Raw genomic sequence first — 14872 nt, 5'->3', positions numbered from 1 at the left:
TATAATATAAATCAGGCTTTTGGTGCAACGCTATTGCACCATCATCAGAATCATACTGGATATGATGTTGTGTTTCATTATCCAGTGTGTATGTATCTACATAAATGTCTATATTGTTGTTGTCGGGTGGAAACCTTGTATGTACAAAACCGTTTGTTTTGTATTTGTCATTTTATGATTTAAACTGGTGAAAACAGACGATCTGGAAGCACACAATGCCTCGCATCACGAGGCGTTGTAGAGCTTTTCACTAGTTTTGTGCGACAGTCTTGTATGATGAAGCAGGGCTTTAGTAGGCTACTTTACAAAAAAACTTGGTGGTACTTGGAGATACGAGGTTTCTGCCCGACAGTGACAATATCTATTTTGCATGTCGCTGCTGTCGGGTGGAAACCTCCCACTTTATGTCCAAACCTGATACTTTTCAGGATTCAAATAAAAAAATAGCAGACAATCTACCAGTAAGACTCCCTAATCGGGAGATAAGCGACCGTAGGTCACTTATCTCCACAAATAGGGCAAAAATGTGTTTTTCCAAAATCTTCCTGATCCATGTTGATGACATGAGTGTAGACATACTGTGTAGTGATTTTCGTGATTTTAGGGCAAAATATGTAGGAGCAGTGTCCAAAAAGGTGTTTTTAAAAATCGGCCTGGAGGTGGCGCTATATGGGAGAGATTCATGTTGATGGGATGAGTGTAGACATACTGTGTACCGATTTGCGTGATTTTAGGGCAAAAATTTTAGGAGCAGTGTCCAAAAATGTGTTTTGCAAGAATCGGCCTCATGGTGGCGCTAGAAGAGGGCCATGTGAGAAATGAGGGGTGGGGTCTCCGCGCCGCCAAGGCGGACGAATAGGTACCGGCCCCGGCTGTCCCGGTCGCTCCTAGCCGGAGTTACGGCATTTTATGTGAGCTGCAGTGTAGGGGGTCCTCCACTGGGGGCGCCACCACTTTTGCATCCGTTCTGGAGCACCAGGAGTCGGTGGTCCCCGGGAATTCCCCGTGAGCAGCCCCGTTGGGGTGGTCATTTGGTCAGTTTAGCACATTTGTTCATTTTTTACATCTGGGGGTCCCCCAGGGACCTGGGGGTCCCTGGAGCTCCGGGGGTCCTTGTAGTTTGGCAGGTAAGGAGTGTGTGTGCAAAATTTGGCATGGATCGGGGCAACGGTTGCGGAGATATGAGCAGGGCAAGAGTGTGACGTGTGACTGACGGACTGACTCACTCACGGACAGCCTGTGGAGGTTTGTGTGACTGACGGACTGACTCACTCACGGACAGCCTGTGGAGGTTTTGGTAGTAAATGCGACCTACGGTCGCAACAAGCTCAAAATGTGTCACGCCGCGGCCCGTTCTGAGCATGTAGATCTGCTACTTTTTTGCTACTTTCATGTGACGCTGTGGTGTGACGAAGCAGGGCATTCATTCATGAAAAGATAGGCTATAAAACGTTGAAATATGGACCAGTAAGCAGAAGGTCACCGGTTTGCCTCCTGACTCCGTTCTCTGTGTGGAAGTAGCCTGCCCTAACACAGGCTGATTTTGGTCTAGAGGGGCGGATTCAAAATTCCCAGCTGAAAACAGCCGGTGGATCCTATTGGCCCACCATTTGGAGCGACGCCCCCTGCACTCTGGTTGGTTGGGGAAATGGAAGGTTGACTCCAACTTCCTGGTTAGCCCAGGCTTTTCTTTTTGAGCCGAATGCGAATTAAACTAAAAGCCTGGGTACCCAGGCTAGTGTGGAAGTGTCCCTGAGCAAGACTCTAGCTGCGTTTCCATAAAGCTTTTTCGAAAATAGTAAGCGAATTCGCCGAATTATCAGAAATTCGTAAAAAGACAAAGCAAATTTAGCCTGTTTCCATCCACTGATAAAATGCGTTTCTTGGTAGATAGTTCATGAAAAAAAGCGGTGGCGCTATTTTTCCAGTCAAGTGAGACACATCATTGGACATTGTGTCATGGATAACTGCGCTTAGGTCTATCATGCAAGTTCAATGTATTTTAATTCAAAACCTATTCGCTTAGTGTTTCCATAGCCCTTTTGTGCATTTCGTTTTTTTCGATTAAGCCCCAAAATCCGCCTCCTACAAGCGTAAAAGTGTTGATTGAAAAATGAAGATTTTTTTCGAATTGACAGGGGTTTCCATTTAAAGATTTATGCGCAAAAGCGTTAATGCGCAAAAAAAGGCTTTATGGAAACGCAGCTACTGAACCCGACAACAAGTGTTCATTATGACCATCTGAGCAGTAATCAGCTGGGTGAAGCTGAAGCTGAATTCCCCCCGCAGGATCAGCAAGGGTCTCCCTTCCCCCTTTCTTCTCTCTTATCGTCACGGTCGGGCAGAAACCTCGTATCTCCAAGTTTCAAATTTGTATGTTCTTTGGTAAAGTAAAGCCCTACTTCATCATACAAGACTGTCGCACAAGACTAGCGAAAATAGCAGATCTACAAGCACCCAACGCCTTGCGGTGTGAGGCGTTGTGTTCTTGTAGATCGGCTATTTTCACAATTTGAAATCGTTTTTAAAAATAACAAAAAAAGGAAGGTTTCCACCCGACAACAATGTTATATTCTAAGGGGGCGCAACAGACTCCTGTTTCTGAACAAACACACAGCGGTGATTGCTATCGGAATGTATAAACTTCCTTTTACGTTTAACACTCACAATCCTTAATTTTCATAGATCAGGCTGCATATCAATCAGTAAGTTTAACCATTTACATTTCCGTGATATTTAATCAGAGTTCTATAATCGGACCCTTCTGTCTATTATTTGTATCTCTGACGCAGCGCCAATTTGTCCGAAGTGTGCTTCCTATCATCGAGACTTCATCAGCACTTTGAGAGCAGAGCGGAAGCCATTATAGCGGTATCACGCCGCTCTCAGTCGCACTGTAAATATAAACCTGTAATTTCCTGTGACCCTCAAATCAACTGCCGAGACACAGGCCATGATTACTACGTAGCAATGTAATCATATAAATATAGCTGACTAGTAATGTGCATGTGTATTACAGCGCAGTGCTAGAAGCACATTAAAGCATAAGCAAACAGAAACAGGTTAACTTAACACAGTCAAATCCACAGTGTTAATTTATCCTTTTTTAAATGTATATACTGTACAGTATGCAACTCTGAGAATGTACACATGTAACCAAATGCACCCTTATGGGCATCTGTACACTCTCTATTAACACGAGCATAGCCATTCTGGGGAAAACATTCAGCGAAAAATAGCATATCTACAAGCTGCATTTATCACAATGTGACACCTGTTAGATCAGCTATGTCTGGCGAAGATTTGGTTCCATTTGTACACTGTCAAAGTTACAGACTTGTAAGGGTCAATTTAGACCCCCACAAAGGAACCTAGAGAGTCCCTGAAATCCACTTTGAGAACCACTGATGTAGACCAACTTACAGTCCATTTGTATTATCTTGGGTTATTTAACCACTATCACTATGTGCTTCCAATGTTTACAATAGAAACATTTCACATACGTCAGTACAGTATGCATAAATAGGCTTTGAAGATGACACTATTTTGGTGTGTCTGGGGATACCACAGTGTGTCTGACTAACTCTGCCAAAAGTAATCAGTGAAAATAGGAATTTAGGAGTCTCAAGCGGTGAACACTGCATGGTGCCAGCGCCTGCTCACCCACCTGGCACTACTCCATTGGTGGCGATGGCACTCATGGAGATGGCAGTCAGCATGGTCTAGAGAGAGAGAGAGAGAGAGAGAGAGAGAGAGACACAGAAAATGCAAAGTTAGATTATGTGTCAGTTATTTGTCAGTTTCCACAAGCTCTGACAGAAAATATATTGTGTGTGTAAACAAAATAATTTTCTATTGATTATCCTTCTGTAGATTCACAAAATGTGCGTGATTGTGTATCTCGCCTTGACGTATCTCAAGAATTGTCCCCCCCGATTGACTTCAAACTGGGCATGCATGTCGCTATAGAATGAGGACCCGAGGGACTCGAGTGTGGTGCCCGGTGTGAAGTCGATTGGATCACTGGTCCGACTGCTATGCCCATGTACAGTATATGGCCTTGGGCGTACAATATACATAATCCGCCTGGCGTGAAGTACCGGTAGGTATAATCGGCAGAACCCATGATCCACATATGCCCATATATAGGCACACTGCATAATGGAGATACGGTTGTCCACAACTGCCAATCTAACTGATATTGATGACATCAGGCCATGGATCTCCATAAAAGAGACACAGGCAGACAGACACACAGATACTGTACAGCAGGGATCTCCATATCTGGGCATAAAAAGGACACTTGATAAAAGGGTAGGATATATGCACATCCACACAGTTTCTTTAAACATGGTGCTGGACCCAAAAATAATCAAGTGATGAAGACCTGCATGGGTGAAACGTGTAATCCCAACTTGCATCATTCACGACTTGCAGCATAGTTTATGACAATTTTGATTTATTTATATATAATCAACTGTTTCCCAAAACAATACACATATATCATATACCAGTAAGACGCCTAAGGGCTTGGTCACGCCATGTCTTGGCCATCTGGCCACAGTGGCCAGTAATGTATATAGGACCAGTTACCCATATATGGAGACCCCTGGTACCCATAGATATTCACAGATATGTGCTTAATATTGATGACATAAGAGCTCTCCATATATGGGCATAAAAGGGATTTGGTTCCCCTGGCATCACTGGGATCTTTATATATGGGCATTAAAGGGATTTGGTTCCCCTGACATCACATTGATGTCAGAGCATCAAACCCTCATAGTAAACTGCGACTTTCGGTTGCAATCATAAATATATATATATATATATATATATATTAAGGGTGCAACGGTTTGCAAAATTCACGGTTCGGTTCGATATTTTGGTGTCACGGTTCGATACTTTTTCAATACAAAAATTAAACAGAAATGTCCTTGATTTATAAACTTATTTTTATATGTATTTTTTTGTTTTAACTTTGAACAATACAGTACCCAACCTCTAGGGTAGAGGTTCTTTAAGTGGGCTCTGCGGACCCCTAGGGGTCCTTTAGGAGGTTTAGTGCGGTATGCTATGTATTCCTGTAGGAATTTTTTGCCAAAATAGATTTTTTTGCTGTTTTGGCTTCTATAGGGACCAAACTCTCAGAAAATGACGGGGGTCAAATTTTCAGACCCCTCCCTCATTTCCTGGGGGCGGGTCACTTCAGTTTTGGCCCTATTCGGCCTTGTTTTCTCAATTTCCCATAGGATTTTTTGCCCAAATAGATTTTTTTGCTGTTTTGGCTTCTATAGGGACCAAACTATCAGAAAATGACGGGGGTCAAATTTTCAGACCCCTCCCTCATTTCCTGGGGGCGGGTCACTTCAGTTTTGGCCCTATTCAGCTATGTTTTCCCAATTTCCCAGAGGAGTTTTTTGCTAAAAATGATTTGTTTGCCGTTTTGGCTTCTATAGGGACCAGACTATCAGAAAATGATGGGGGTCAAATCTTCAGACCCCTCCCTCATTTCCTGGGGGCGGGTCACTTCAGTTGTGGCCCTACTCTGCCTTGTTTTCCCAATTTCCCATAGGATTATTTTGCCCAAATTGATTTGTTTTGCTGTTTTGGCTTCTATAGGGACCAAACTATCAGAAAATGATGGGGGTCAAATCTTCAGACCCCTCCCTTATTTCCTGGGGGGTGGGTCACTTCAGTTTTGGCCCTATTCGGCTATGTTTTCCCATAGGATTTTTTTGCTAAAATTGATTTGTTTGCTGTTTTGGCATCAGAAAATTATGGGTTTCAAATTTTCGGACCCTTCAGACCCTTTCAGTCACTTCAGTTTTGGCCCTTTTCGGCTATGTTTTCCCAATCTCCCATAGGATTGTTTTGCTAAAATATATTTTTTCTTTTGTTGTTTTGGCTTCTATAGGGACCAAACTATCAGAAAATGACGGGGTTCCAATTTTCAGACCCCTCCCTCATATCCTGGGGGGAGTACTTTACAATAATTTATAAACAACTTCACGGTATATTCTGAGGCTATTCAATAGTTTAGGTAGGAACAGTTCAAGTGAGGAGGATGGGGTAGCGTTTATACTTCTGACCTGTTATTATTCTTGTCAACTACAGGATCTATTCATCATCACTGTTATCTATGTCCTCCCTTAAGGCTCATTCCCACTGGGCCAGATAAACAGATACAAAAATATCTTTCTCCATACCATTCAAAAGGATGGTAAGATACAGATAAAAGAAAATATCTGTCACAGATATGTTTTATCTGTGTCTTACCATCCACTTGAATGGAGAAAGATATTTCTTTATCTGTTAATCTGTCCCAGTGGGAATGGGCCTTTATACTGTTGGCAAAGTCTCCAGTCCAGTGCCATAGCACTTGCAGAGACTGACTGTCCCTTGCAACCTGCTTTGCAGCCACATGTGATGAGCTCAAGTATTGCCTTTGGAGCAGGGAGGGCAAGACACCTGACTGGAACATACCCTCCACTCTCTGAATTCCACCAATTCTCTTCAATTGGTGGAAGCTCAGGGCTCAGGGCAATTGGACATCGGTGTCAGCAGCCTCTTCGATGTGTGCACCGAAATCATGTCCCTTGATGAAGGTATCATATATGACAAAGAGCATGAAAGAACTGTCCCTTGAGAAATACTCAAGCAGTCCCTGGCCTAACACGTCAACTTCTCCTTGGTTGATCACACAGTCAGGAGTTTCTTGATGGACATACACATAGTGAGCTTCATCTCTGGATGAAGACTTAGTATTTTTTTAATGACCTTTAACTCAGTGAATGCCACCCTTTATTCAAAATCTACAAAACTGGTGCCAGCCATTTTGCTTAATTTTGCCTTTTTATGGGGGCCAAAATCATATTTTGTACTTAAATTACATATATAAATCTATGCTTCTATCGAAAGCCACACTACCCCTCTTACAAAGGAAAACATGTATATTTATATATATATATCCTATCATTAGATTTGGGCTTCAATAGAACATGTGTAAGATGTCTTGATCATCATCATATGTGTGTGCTGTGATGGGCCCTGTGTGCAATCTGGAGTGCAATACCATTTGAAAACCACCAGAGGGTGGTCTCCTACTATCTGATCAACTAACAGAAGAAGGAAGAAGACGTCCATCTTTTTTTTGGTTTGGGCCTGTTGTTTACATTTTGGCCAGGCCTTTTAGCTAGCATGCTACATCACTTCGGAACCCTGGCGATCGCGATCAAGGATAGGTAGAGAAGAATGGATGGCACCGCTGGAATCCTGAGAATTTTCTGCGTTTTTTGAGTACTTATAGTTCGTCAGGGATGCACGGGAAAGTGTATAAACGAACGTTTTAGATAACATTTAAACGGCCGGAACCAATCTTCGGCTATACCGATTTTCCGCCGGACTGTGTTACACTGGTGCTACAGTCAAATCGGCCGTATCGCTCAGGTCACGGAGGCATATGGCCAACTTCTAGAGCGATTTTTTTGAAATTACAATTATGAAAAAATTATAAAACTTTTGATTAATTAAAAAGACGTAAAAGACGTTTATGGCACCGAGGTCCAAAGACGTATAAGACGTTTATGGCGTTCAGTGAGTTAATATTACCTATAAAAGACAACTCGACCCTCAACATAGCCAGCCATCATCGTTATGATGCGTTTGTTGAATGCATCCTGAAGATCTGACAGCTTTTTTTCTTTTTCATGTTCTGAAGCACATGTGCTTCAGAACAATAAGAACTTTGACAGAATAATCGTCCTCCGTCAGATCATGCTATGGGACACATGGGAGATCTTCCTACAGGGGCTCTGCCCTGGCATCTTCAATGGACCAATCCCCAATCACATACACACCCATTGTAACAGTTACAATGGGTGTGTATGTGATTGGGGATTGGTCCATTGCATGCAAAATCGGAACCCCCTCATTTTCTGACAGTTTGGTCCCTAAAAAAGCCAAAACAGAAAAGAAGAAAAAAAAATATTTCGGAATATACAGCCGAATAGGGCCAAAACTTAACCCCCCCTCCCCCTTGCCGCCTCAGGAAATGGGGGAGGGGAATGAAAATTTCAACCCTGTCATTTTCTGATAGTTTGGTCCCCATAGAAGCCTAAACAGCAAACAAAACAATTGTAGCAAAAAAAATAAAGAAAGAAAGAAATTGGAATGCATAGCCTAATAGGGCCAAAACTGAAGTGACGCGCCCCTAGGAAATGAGGGAGGGGTCTGAAATTTTCAACCCCCTTATTTTCTGATAGTTTGTTCCCTATGGAAGCCAAAACAGCAAACAAAACAATTTTAGCAAAAAATCCTATGGGAAATTGGTAATGCATAGCCGAACGGGGCCAAAACTGAAGTGACCCGCCCCCAGGAAATGAGGGAGGGGTCTGAAAATGTGACCCCCGTAATTTTCTGATAGTTTGGTCCCTATAGAAGCCAAAACAGCAAACAAATCAATATTAGCAAAAAATACTATGGGAAATTGGGAATACATAGCCGAATAGGGCCAAAACTGAAGTGACCCGCCCCCAGGAAATAAGGGAGGGGTCGGAAAATTTGACCCCCGTCATTTTCTGATAGTTTGGACCCTAAAGAACCAAAATCTGCAGAAAAATCAATTTTGGCACAAAAATCCTACAGGAGCTGTATTTTGGACACAGCATACCACACTAGTTCCAGGGGAATGTGGATGTGGAGTGGTACTGTATTGTATTGTTCGGTACAGGGTCATTCGGTTCGGTACAGGGTCTTTCGGTTCGGTATTCGATATTCGGTTCGATATGTTGCACCCCTAATATATATATATATATATATATATATATATATATATATATATATCTTACAATAAATGTGAGAAATCTCTGTGAGTATGTGAGTATGTGCACAGCGTATCTCAAGGACCATTCATCCCACCGATGTTATAAATTAAGATAGGATACAACGTCATTAATTCCTGAGGTTGATTTTGTAGCCAAAAACTTGACAGCAAGAGAAAAGTAGCATAAATGCATGTGCCGGGGAAGGGCCAAGGGTAAGTGAGGATAACAGCAAGCGCTACAGTTCAATCACATAGCGTGTGAGTGGCTGGCTGCTGTGTTTGAGATAAACAATAAAGCCATCGGGGCTTTCAGCGGCTGTCAGCGAGCATTCAGACAGCCAGACACAGGTCACATCTCTCACAGAGCATGTCAATCTCCCTCTGGGGACCGTACCTCCAGTAATGAGTGGATAAGGAAGGGGCTGGAAGAAAATTATGCAACGACGACGACAGAAAGCAGTGGCCATCCATGAGACCCACAGCTAGCCTTCATTCACAACCCTGGAGAGGAAAGGGTCACGCATATGAGGCCGTAGCAGTACAGCGGAGAACGGACCTCATCATTTATTCAAATGCTTTCGTTGAGTTCCTACTATTCGGTGATACTGAATGACAGACACAGCGAGTAACATGAAATGAAGAGGCAGAGAGAGAGAGAGAGAGAGAGCGTAGGCTGGCGTACTCAGTGAATCATGTTACACTGGCAAAACTAGTTACTTTCTTGGGTTGTTTGTTAAGCCTCTATGTTGTAGTCACTGTTTGGATTCTAAACTTACCTAGAGGGTAGCCTATTCATACTTTTTGTTTCAACACTGCAATTGGGGAATAAAACCAAGGGCCTTACTTCGTGGCAGGTGGATTGGCCTTTTCGACTGCAATTTTGAGGTTAAAAGGGACCATGACCACCTACTTGGACCTGCTCTTCCACTGCAATTTTCAGCAGACTTAAACACATCACTTCGATCAGCATATTCAGGTTTTGCAGCTAGCATTGTCCAGGTTATTGTGTGGTTGAAATAGGCTATCCAACGTACTCTCCCTCCCTTTCCCCCTCCCTCTCCCTCCCTCTCCCCATTTTACACACAACATTTGTCATGGACAGGTCACACAGACAGGTACACGTGGGCACACAAACCTCCGAGGTGGACATCTGCGCAGCAGTCATTTGTGTGTCCGTCCGCGTACAGTACACTTGTTATTTCCACCCAATGTTATTTCCACCCAATAAATCACCGACTCCACACCTCCCACACAAAGACATCGGTTTGCTCTTGGCAAAGGAGTCATTTTGATTATTTGATTGGTCATGATTGAATCCACTGATAATACATTACGCCTAATCCAGCCCACCTCGTCTTTGCCATGACCGGAAGATACCATCCATCTGTCGCCACGTACTGACTGCTCTTCATGCCGGTTCGCCCAAAATGGCTCCACGTCTAAAAGCACCACTTGGAGCCCCCTATGTTGTAGCTCTTTATGGTACTCCTAGCCTGTCTATGAATTAGGGACTCGGTTTGAAAACGTCTAAACGCTAACATTTAACTTCAACAGGACAACTTTGGTTGTTTACAACAAAGGTTCATATTTTAGACTGTAATTAGAGAAAAGAAAAGATGAGTGTTAAAATGTTTTCATTTACTGCTATCTATTGTTTTAGCAATTTGAATGATTTTGATTTCATTGGGTGGGGGCATGCGTACAAGTGGCTAAATGTCTTTTTAGACACAATAAGCCCATTCCCAAGATGCACCGCAATCTTTCATGTGCAGATGTGACTTATGGGGGGTAATAGTCTTACTGTAAATAGTAATAAAGAAATCACCGGCTTATTGTACGTATGCCCCCACCCCCTGAAATCAAGATCGCTAAAATGGCTAAAACGATAGAAAGCAGCAAACACTGTAATTACAATCTAAAATATGAACCCTTGTTGTAAAAAAAACAAAGTTGTCCTTTAACTTCACTATGCCTAAACCTAACCTCACAGAAATTATAACCTCAAAACCCTGTCCGCCAGACCTGGGAAAGAGTGAAGGTCATGGGAAAGGCTCACTCAAATCATTAGGGTTCATTCTATGGGGAGTATGAACGTGCTCAGCAAGATTCATGGTAATCTTCCCTCTACATTCTTTTATATCTTGGGTGCAAGAGTACATTTTGGCCGTACTGTAATTCGTGCAGAACTACAGTATAGGCCGTATGAAGCAGATGTGGGAACCACTGTGCTATAGGGTAATGTGGTTAGTGTTGCTTGTGGCGCTAGACGACACTGGCTACTAGATTGAGGGCTGAGTGGGACAGGCCTCTAATCTGGTCATAAAGAGGCCATGGGCCCTTCTACTGCTGCAGATAAGGCAGTAATTGTTTAAGTGTTTTATCTGATGTGGGCCGCAGCCACACAGAGGTAGTTTAAGGCACTGTATGCACCAACCCACGCACACACGCACGCACGCACGCACGCACGCACACACACACACACACACAGATGTATCATAAATTGATAAAATGATGATGCAGCGCATGCACGCATGCGTGCACTCACACACGCACAGATGTATGATAAATTGATCAAATGAATGCAGGAAGACCGCTAGGTTTGCCTAATTTTCATGGGATATAATAGCTTATTAATATTGTAAGTATTGAGTAACAGTATGGTATGTGTAGAAATCGTGTTATGTAGGCTATTAACACTCCAATCCACTATGTATTAAATTCTCCAATCACAGAATTTCCCAGCCACACATTTGGATTGGCTTGGTTTGGTTTGATAACATCATAACCACGTTTTCATAAAATCTACCCACTTCCACTGTCACTAGCAAGAGACGTGGGGTCGGCTTGTGGACATGTATGTTTGTCTTCCCGCCCTCTGGACGTCATTTACTGGATGTCATTTAGTTGTGACTGGCTGTCTGTAGTGGACGTATCGTAGCTGTGGGGATGAGAGTTTCCGTTTCACCCAATAATAATGGTTACCCACTTCCTCTTGAGGGGGAAATTCAGTATTTTCAGCCCAACTCAGCTGATTCGCTGCCCACAAGGAGCGTGTGAGCAATTAAGGGTTAAGAGTCTTGCTCAGGGACACACATCGACATTGCTACCCTGGCCTTGAATCAAACCAGGGACAACCAGGGGCTCTGGTTCCCCAGGCAGGCTCCCTAACCATTCAGCTATGCCACCCCAATATGGCACCTAACCGAGTGCCATATTTAGATCACATGACTCCCTGGCTGCCAGTGGGAGCTGGTGACTTTAACAAATGTCATGAATCAGCTGCTGTCAGTGGAACATAGTGGTGGGTCTCTTCCATTCTCCACCGTAAACTTTGCAGGTCATATCAGGGAGAAAACTGCTTATAATAAAAGTGGTCCCTAGCTAAATGATGGAGAGTTGGTAAACAAATGGACCCTTATAGATCTTGGTAATCAAATGGATCCTTACTGGTCCATTTGGTTTCATTTTACACTCTCAAGAGTTAGATTATTGTTATACGTCTGCATTACTTAATTTGCAAGAATTCTACACAATTTGAGAATGTAGAAGAATTGCCATTTTGATCAACGCTTGCCTGTTATCTCTCCTATCGTACCAACATAAATACAGCATGGAATTGTGGACAAAACCGTGTCCACGGTACCGATAACAAAATATTGTTGTGTCTAGTTTTGGGTCTAAGAAGCGAAATTTCACCAAATGGTGGTCTGTAGCTCAAATGCCCAATAAATAATGGACCTTGATATGAAAAGGGTTGAAAACCACTGCTGCACTGTAACAGAATGTTGCATCATGCTCTGGATATCAGCTAGCCTAGATCCAATCTCCATCTAATCTGAGAGTCAGTCACTGGCCCAGAGAGCCTATAACTACCCATTGACCTCAAGTCTGAATCGTTTCCCTGTTGGAGGACCAGTGTGAAAGCGGTGTCCTAGCTTTTTCCTCTGTTTTTGGGCAGCATGTGCTGCATCTTATTTCCCACTAACCCAGGCCCTACTATGGCCTGTTTTATTGTCCCAGATTCAGGGAGTGCAGCTAAGCCCATTCTGGGATGGTTTGAGAGTAGTCTGGCTATACACCTGTTAGAAGCCAAGGTCACCCTTATTATATAAGATTAATTTGTATCCCAGAACTCCCTACTTACACATACATGTAGGACAGCATAAAATGAGTGCTAGAAACATCTAAAATAAATAAAGCCAAACTATGGCTATACACTATACACATATTGAAATGCATAATAAATGTCAAAATGGACCCTTTGTACTGCAAAAGATACAGCATCTTAATATGTGCATAGTGCCGTTAAAGATGGCATTCAGTGTCAGCCTACATGGGCCTTAAAGCCCACATGGCCTCTGGCCCCCCAAGTGTGCCAGTAGATTACGTCACCTTGCCATCTGTCTATCCCATATGAGGCAGAACAGCAGACAGTTCACATACCAGATAGACTCAGATAAGCTCATGCTTACTCTGCTTATTCCCATTTTGCAGTTGTACGTTGATCTGAATAAGAGTGTCTGCTAAATGCCAAAAATTATTATTGTAAATGTTATTGTAGATTTATCAATCCAAGCCACTAATCGAACTTTTCCGCTTTTTTCTTTATGCTCAAAAAGACATTAATGCAATTCATTCATTCAGTTCAGCAATGTGAATAGAATAGGAAATGTGTGAGATGAACTCAAAAGTTCACTTACTGCAAGTCAGTGGTTGAATTGATTGAGGATTATGGGTTTTTACAGGGGATTTTAGAATTCAAAGCTGCTATCACTCAACTGTGTGAACATTACACCACTAGGTGTGAGGACCTCGAAGAACTCCCTGTACCAGCATGACACACGTCTGGGCTCTTCTGCATCACTATTGGGGTCCACTTCAAAGCCTTACAAGAGGTTCCCTCTTTCTCCAGATCAGCTTGTGACCATATTCTACGTACCACACTCCAAAGAGGGCTCCGTACGCCAAGATGAGCTGCATGATCAATAAAACGCAATCGCAAAAATATGCACAAAATAAGTCCTGCTACATCTATGGCAACAGGATATTTCAAAACATTTCCTGCTGAAAAAGTTCCTAGCTTAGCTTCTGGCACCTTTGTACAGAACAACGCCAGAACTGTCATGACAGCGCCTGACGCTCCCAATGAGGGATGCAGCCGTCCGGAGGCTGTGCTACACATGTAGCTTACCATGGTGGAGATGACACCGCTGGAGAGGTAAAGGCAAGGAATTGCTCTAGAGCGAGATAATGCTGGTGGAGAACATCCAAAGGACGTACATGTTGGTCACCATATGGAAGATGGAGTAGTGGCTATGGGAGGACAGGGTCGGAAGACATTGTGAGGAGGTGGGGGGCGCAGGAGATCGAGGTGGCCCAACTTTTGATTGCAAGCCATCAACGGCTTCAGAGGACAAAGTATCTGTTTCATTGGTGACAATGCCATTCTTTGTTTCTGTCCTTTTGGCTTCTTGTCGAAAAGCATCCAAGACACATCATTAAAGTAGTTCAAATTGTCTGTGGTGGTGTGGTGGTTTGCATTTGTCTGTGTGTTGGGATTTCCAAATATGGAATAAAGACATCAGCACAAATTGCCATTTTTGCAACGGTTTCTGTTGTGTGTGACGTCAGCAATCCGAATTATGAACTCCATAAGTGGTACTGTAACAGCACCACTAACTTGAAAACCTTTTGCAAGGTAGGTCCATCTTATGGGTGCATGACATGATTTGTTTGTTAAAGTCACAGTCAAAACTTTACCATGGCCTTGGGCAGGCCTCAGAGTGGAGCATAAATTAGTTCTGACAGGATAGGAGCTTTCACCCTGCCCTGAGCACATACTTCATTAGTATGCTTCATTACACAAATGCGACAAGGTTCTGTCAAGCACACACGTCTCAAATCCACACACGAAATAAGTCTATTTTGAGTGAATCCCTGTGGATGTGGAATGCAAACTGTGGAGGCAACGGTGTCAGAGAAAGGAGAACAGAGGTGATCTTTTCAGACTCCCGTGGTTGAATAAATATATTTTATGATATATTGGAT

The 14872-nt window shown here is 43.0% G+C and overlaps 1 protein-coding gene across 2 annotated transcripts in view; it reads right to left on the bottom strand.

Annotated features, from left to right (window-relative positions):
- slc12a5a (solute carrier family 12 member 5a) overlaps window positions 1–14872 on the bottom strand; it is a gene marked incomplete at both ends in the record, with an annotated part of 135316 nt that overhangs the window by 34126 nt on the left and 86318 nt on the right. For both annotated transcript variants that reach the window (XM_080727253.1, XM_080727254.1), the window contains one exon: window positions 3668–3722. In XM_080727253.1, the coding sequence (XP_080583379.1) occupies window positions 3668–3722 (55 nt within the window). The remainder of the gene's footprint in view (window positions 1–3667; window positions 3723–14872) is intronic.

This window comes from Nannobrachium achirus, assembly GCF_963921795.1.
Source record: "Nannobrachium achirus genome assembly, chromosome: 6".
NCBI classification, from domain to species: domain Eukaryota; kingdom Metazoa; phylum Chordata; class Actinopteri; order Myctophiformes; family Myctophidae; genus Nannobrachium; species Nannobrachium achirus.
This window is presented reverse-complemented; position numbering and strand designations above follow the sequence as displayed.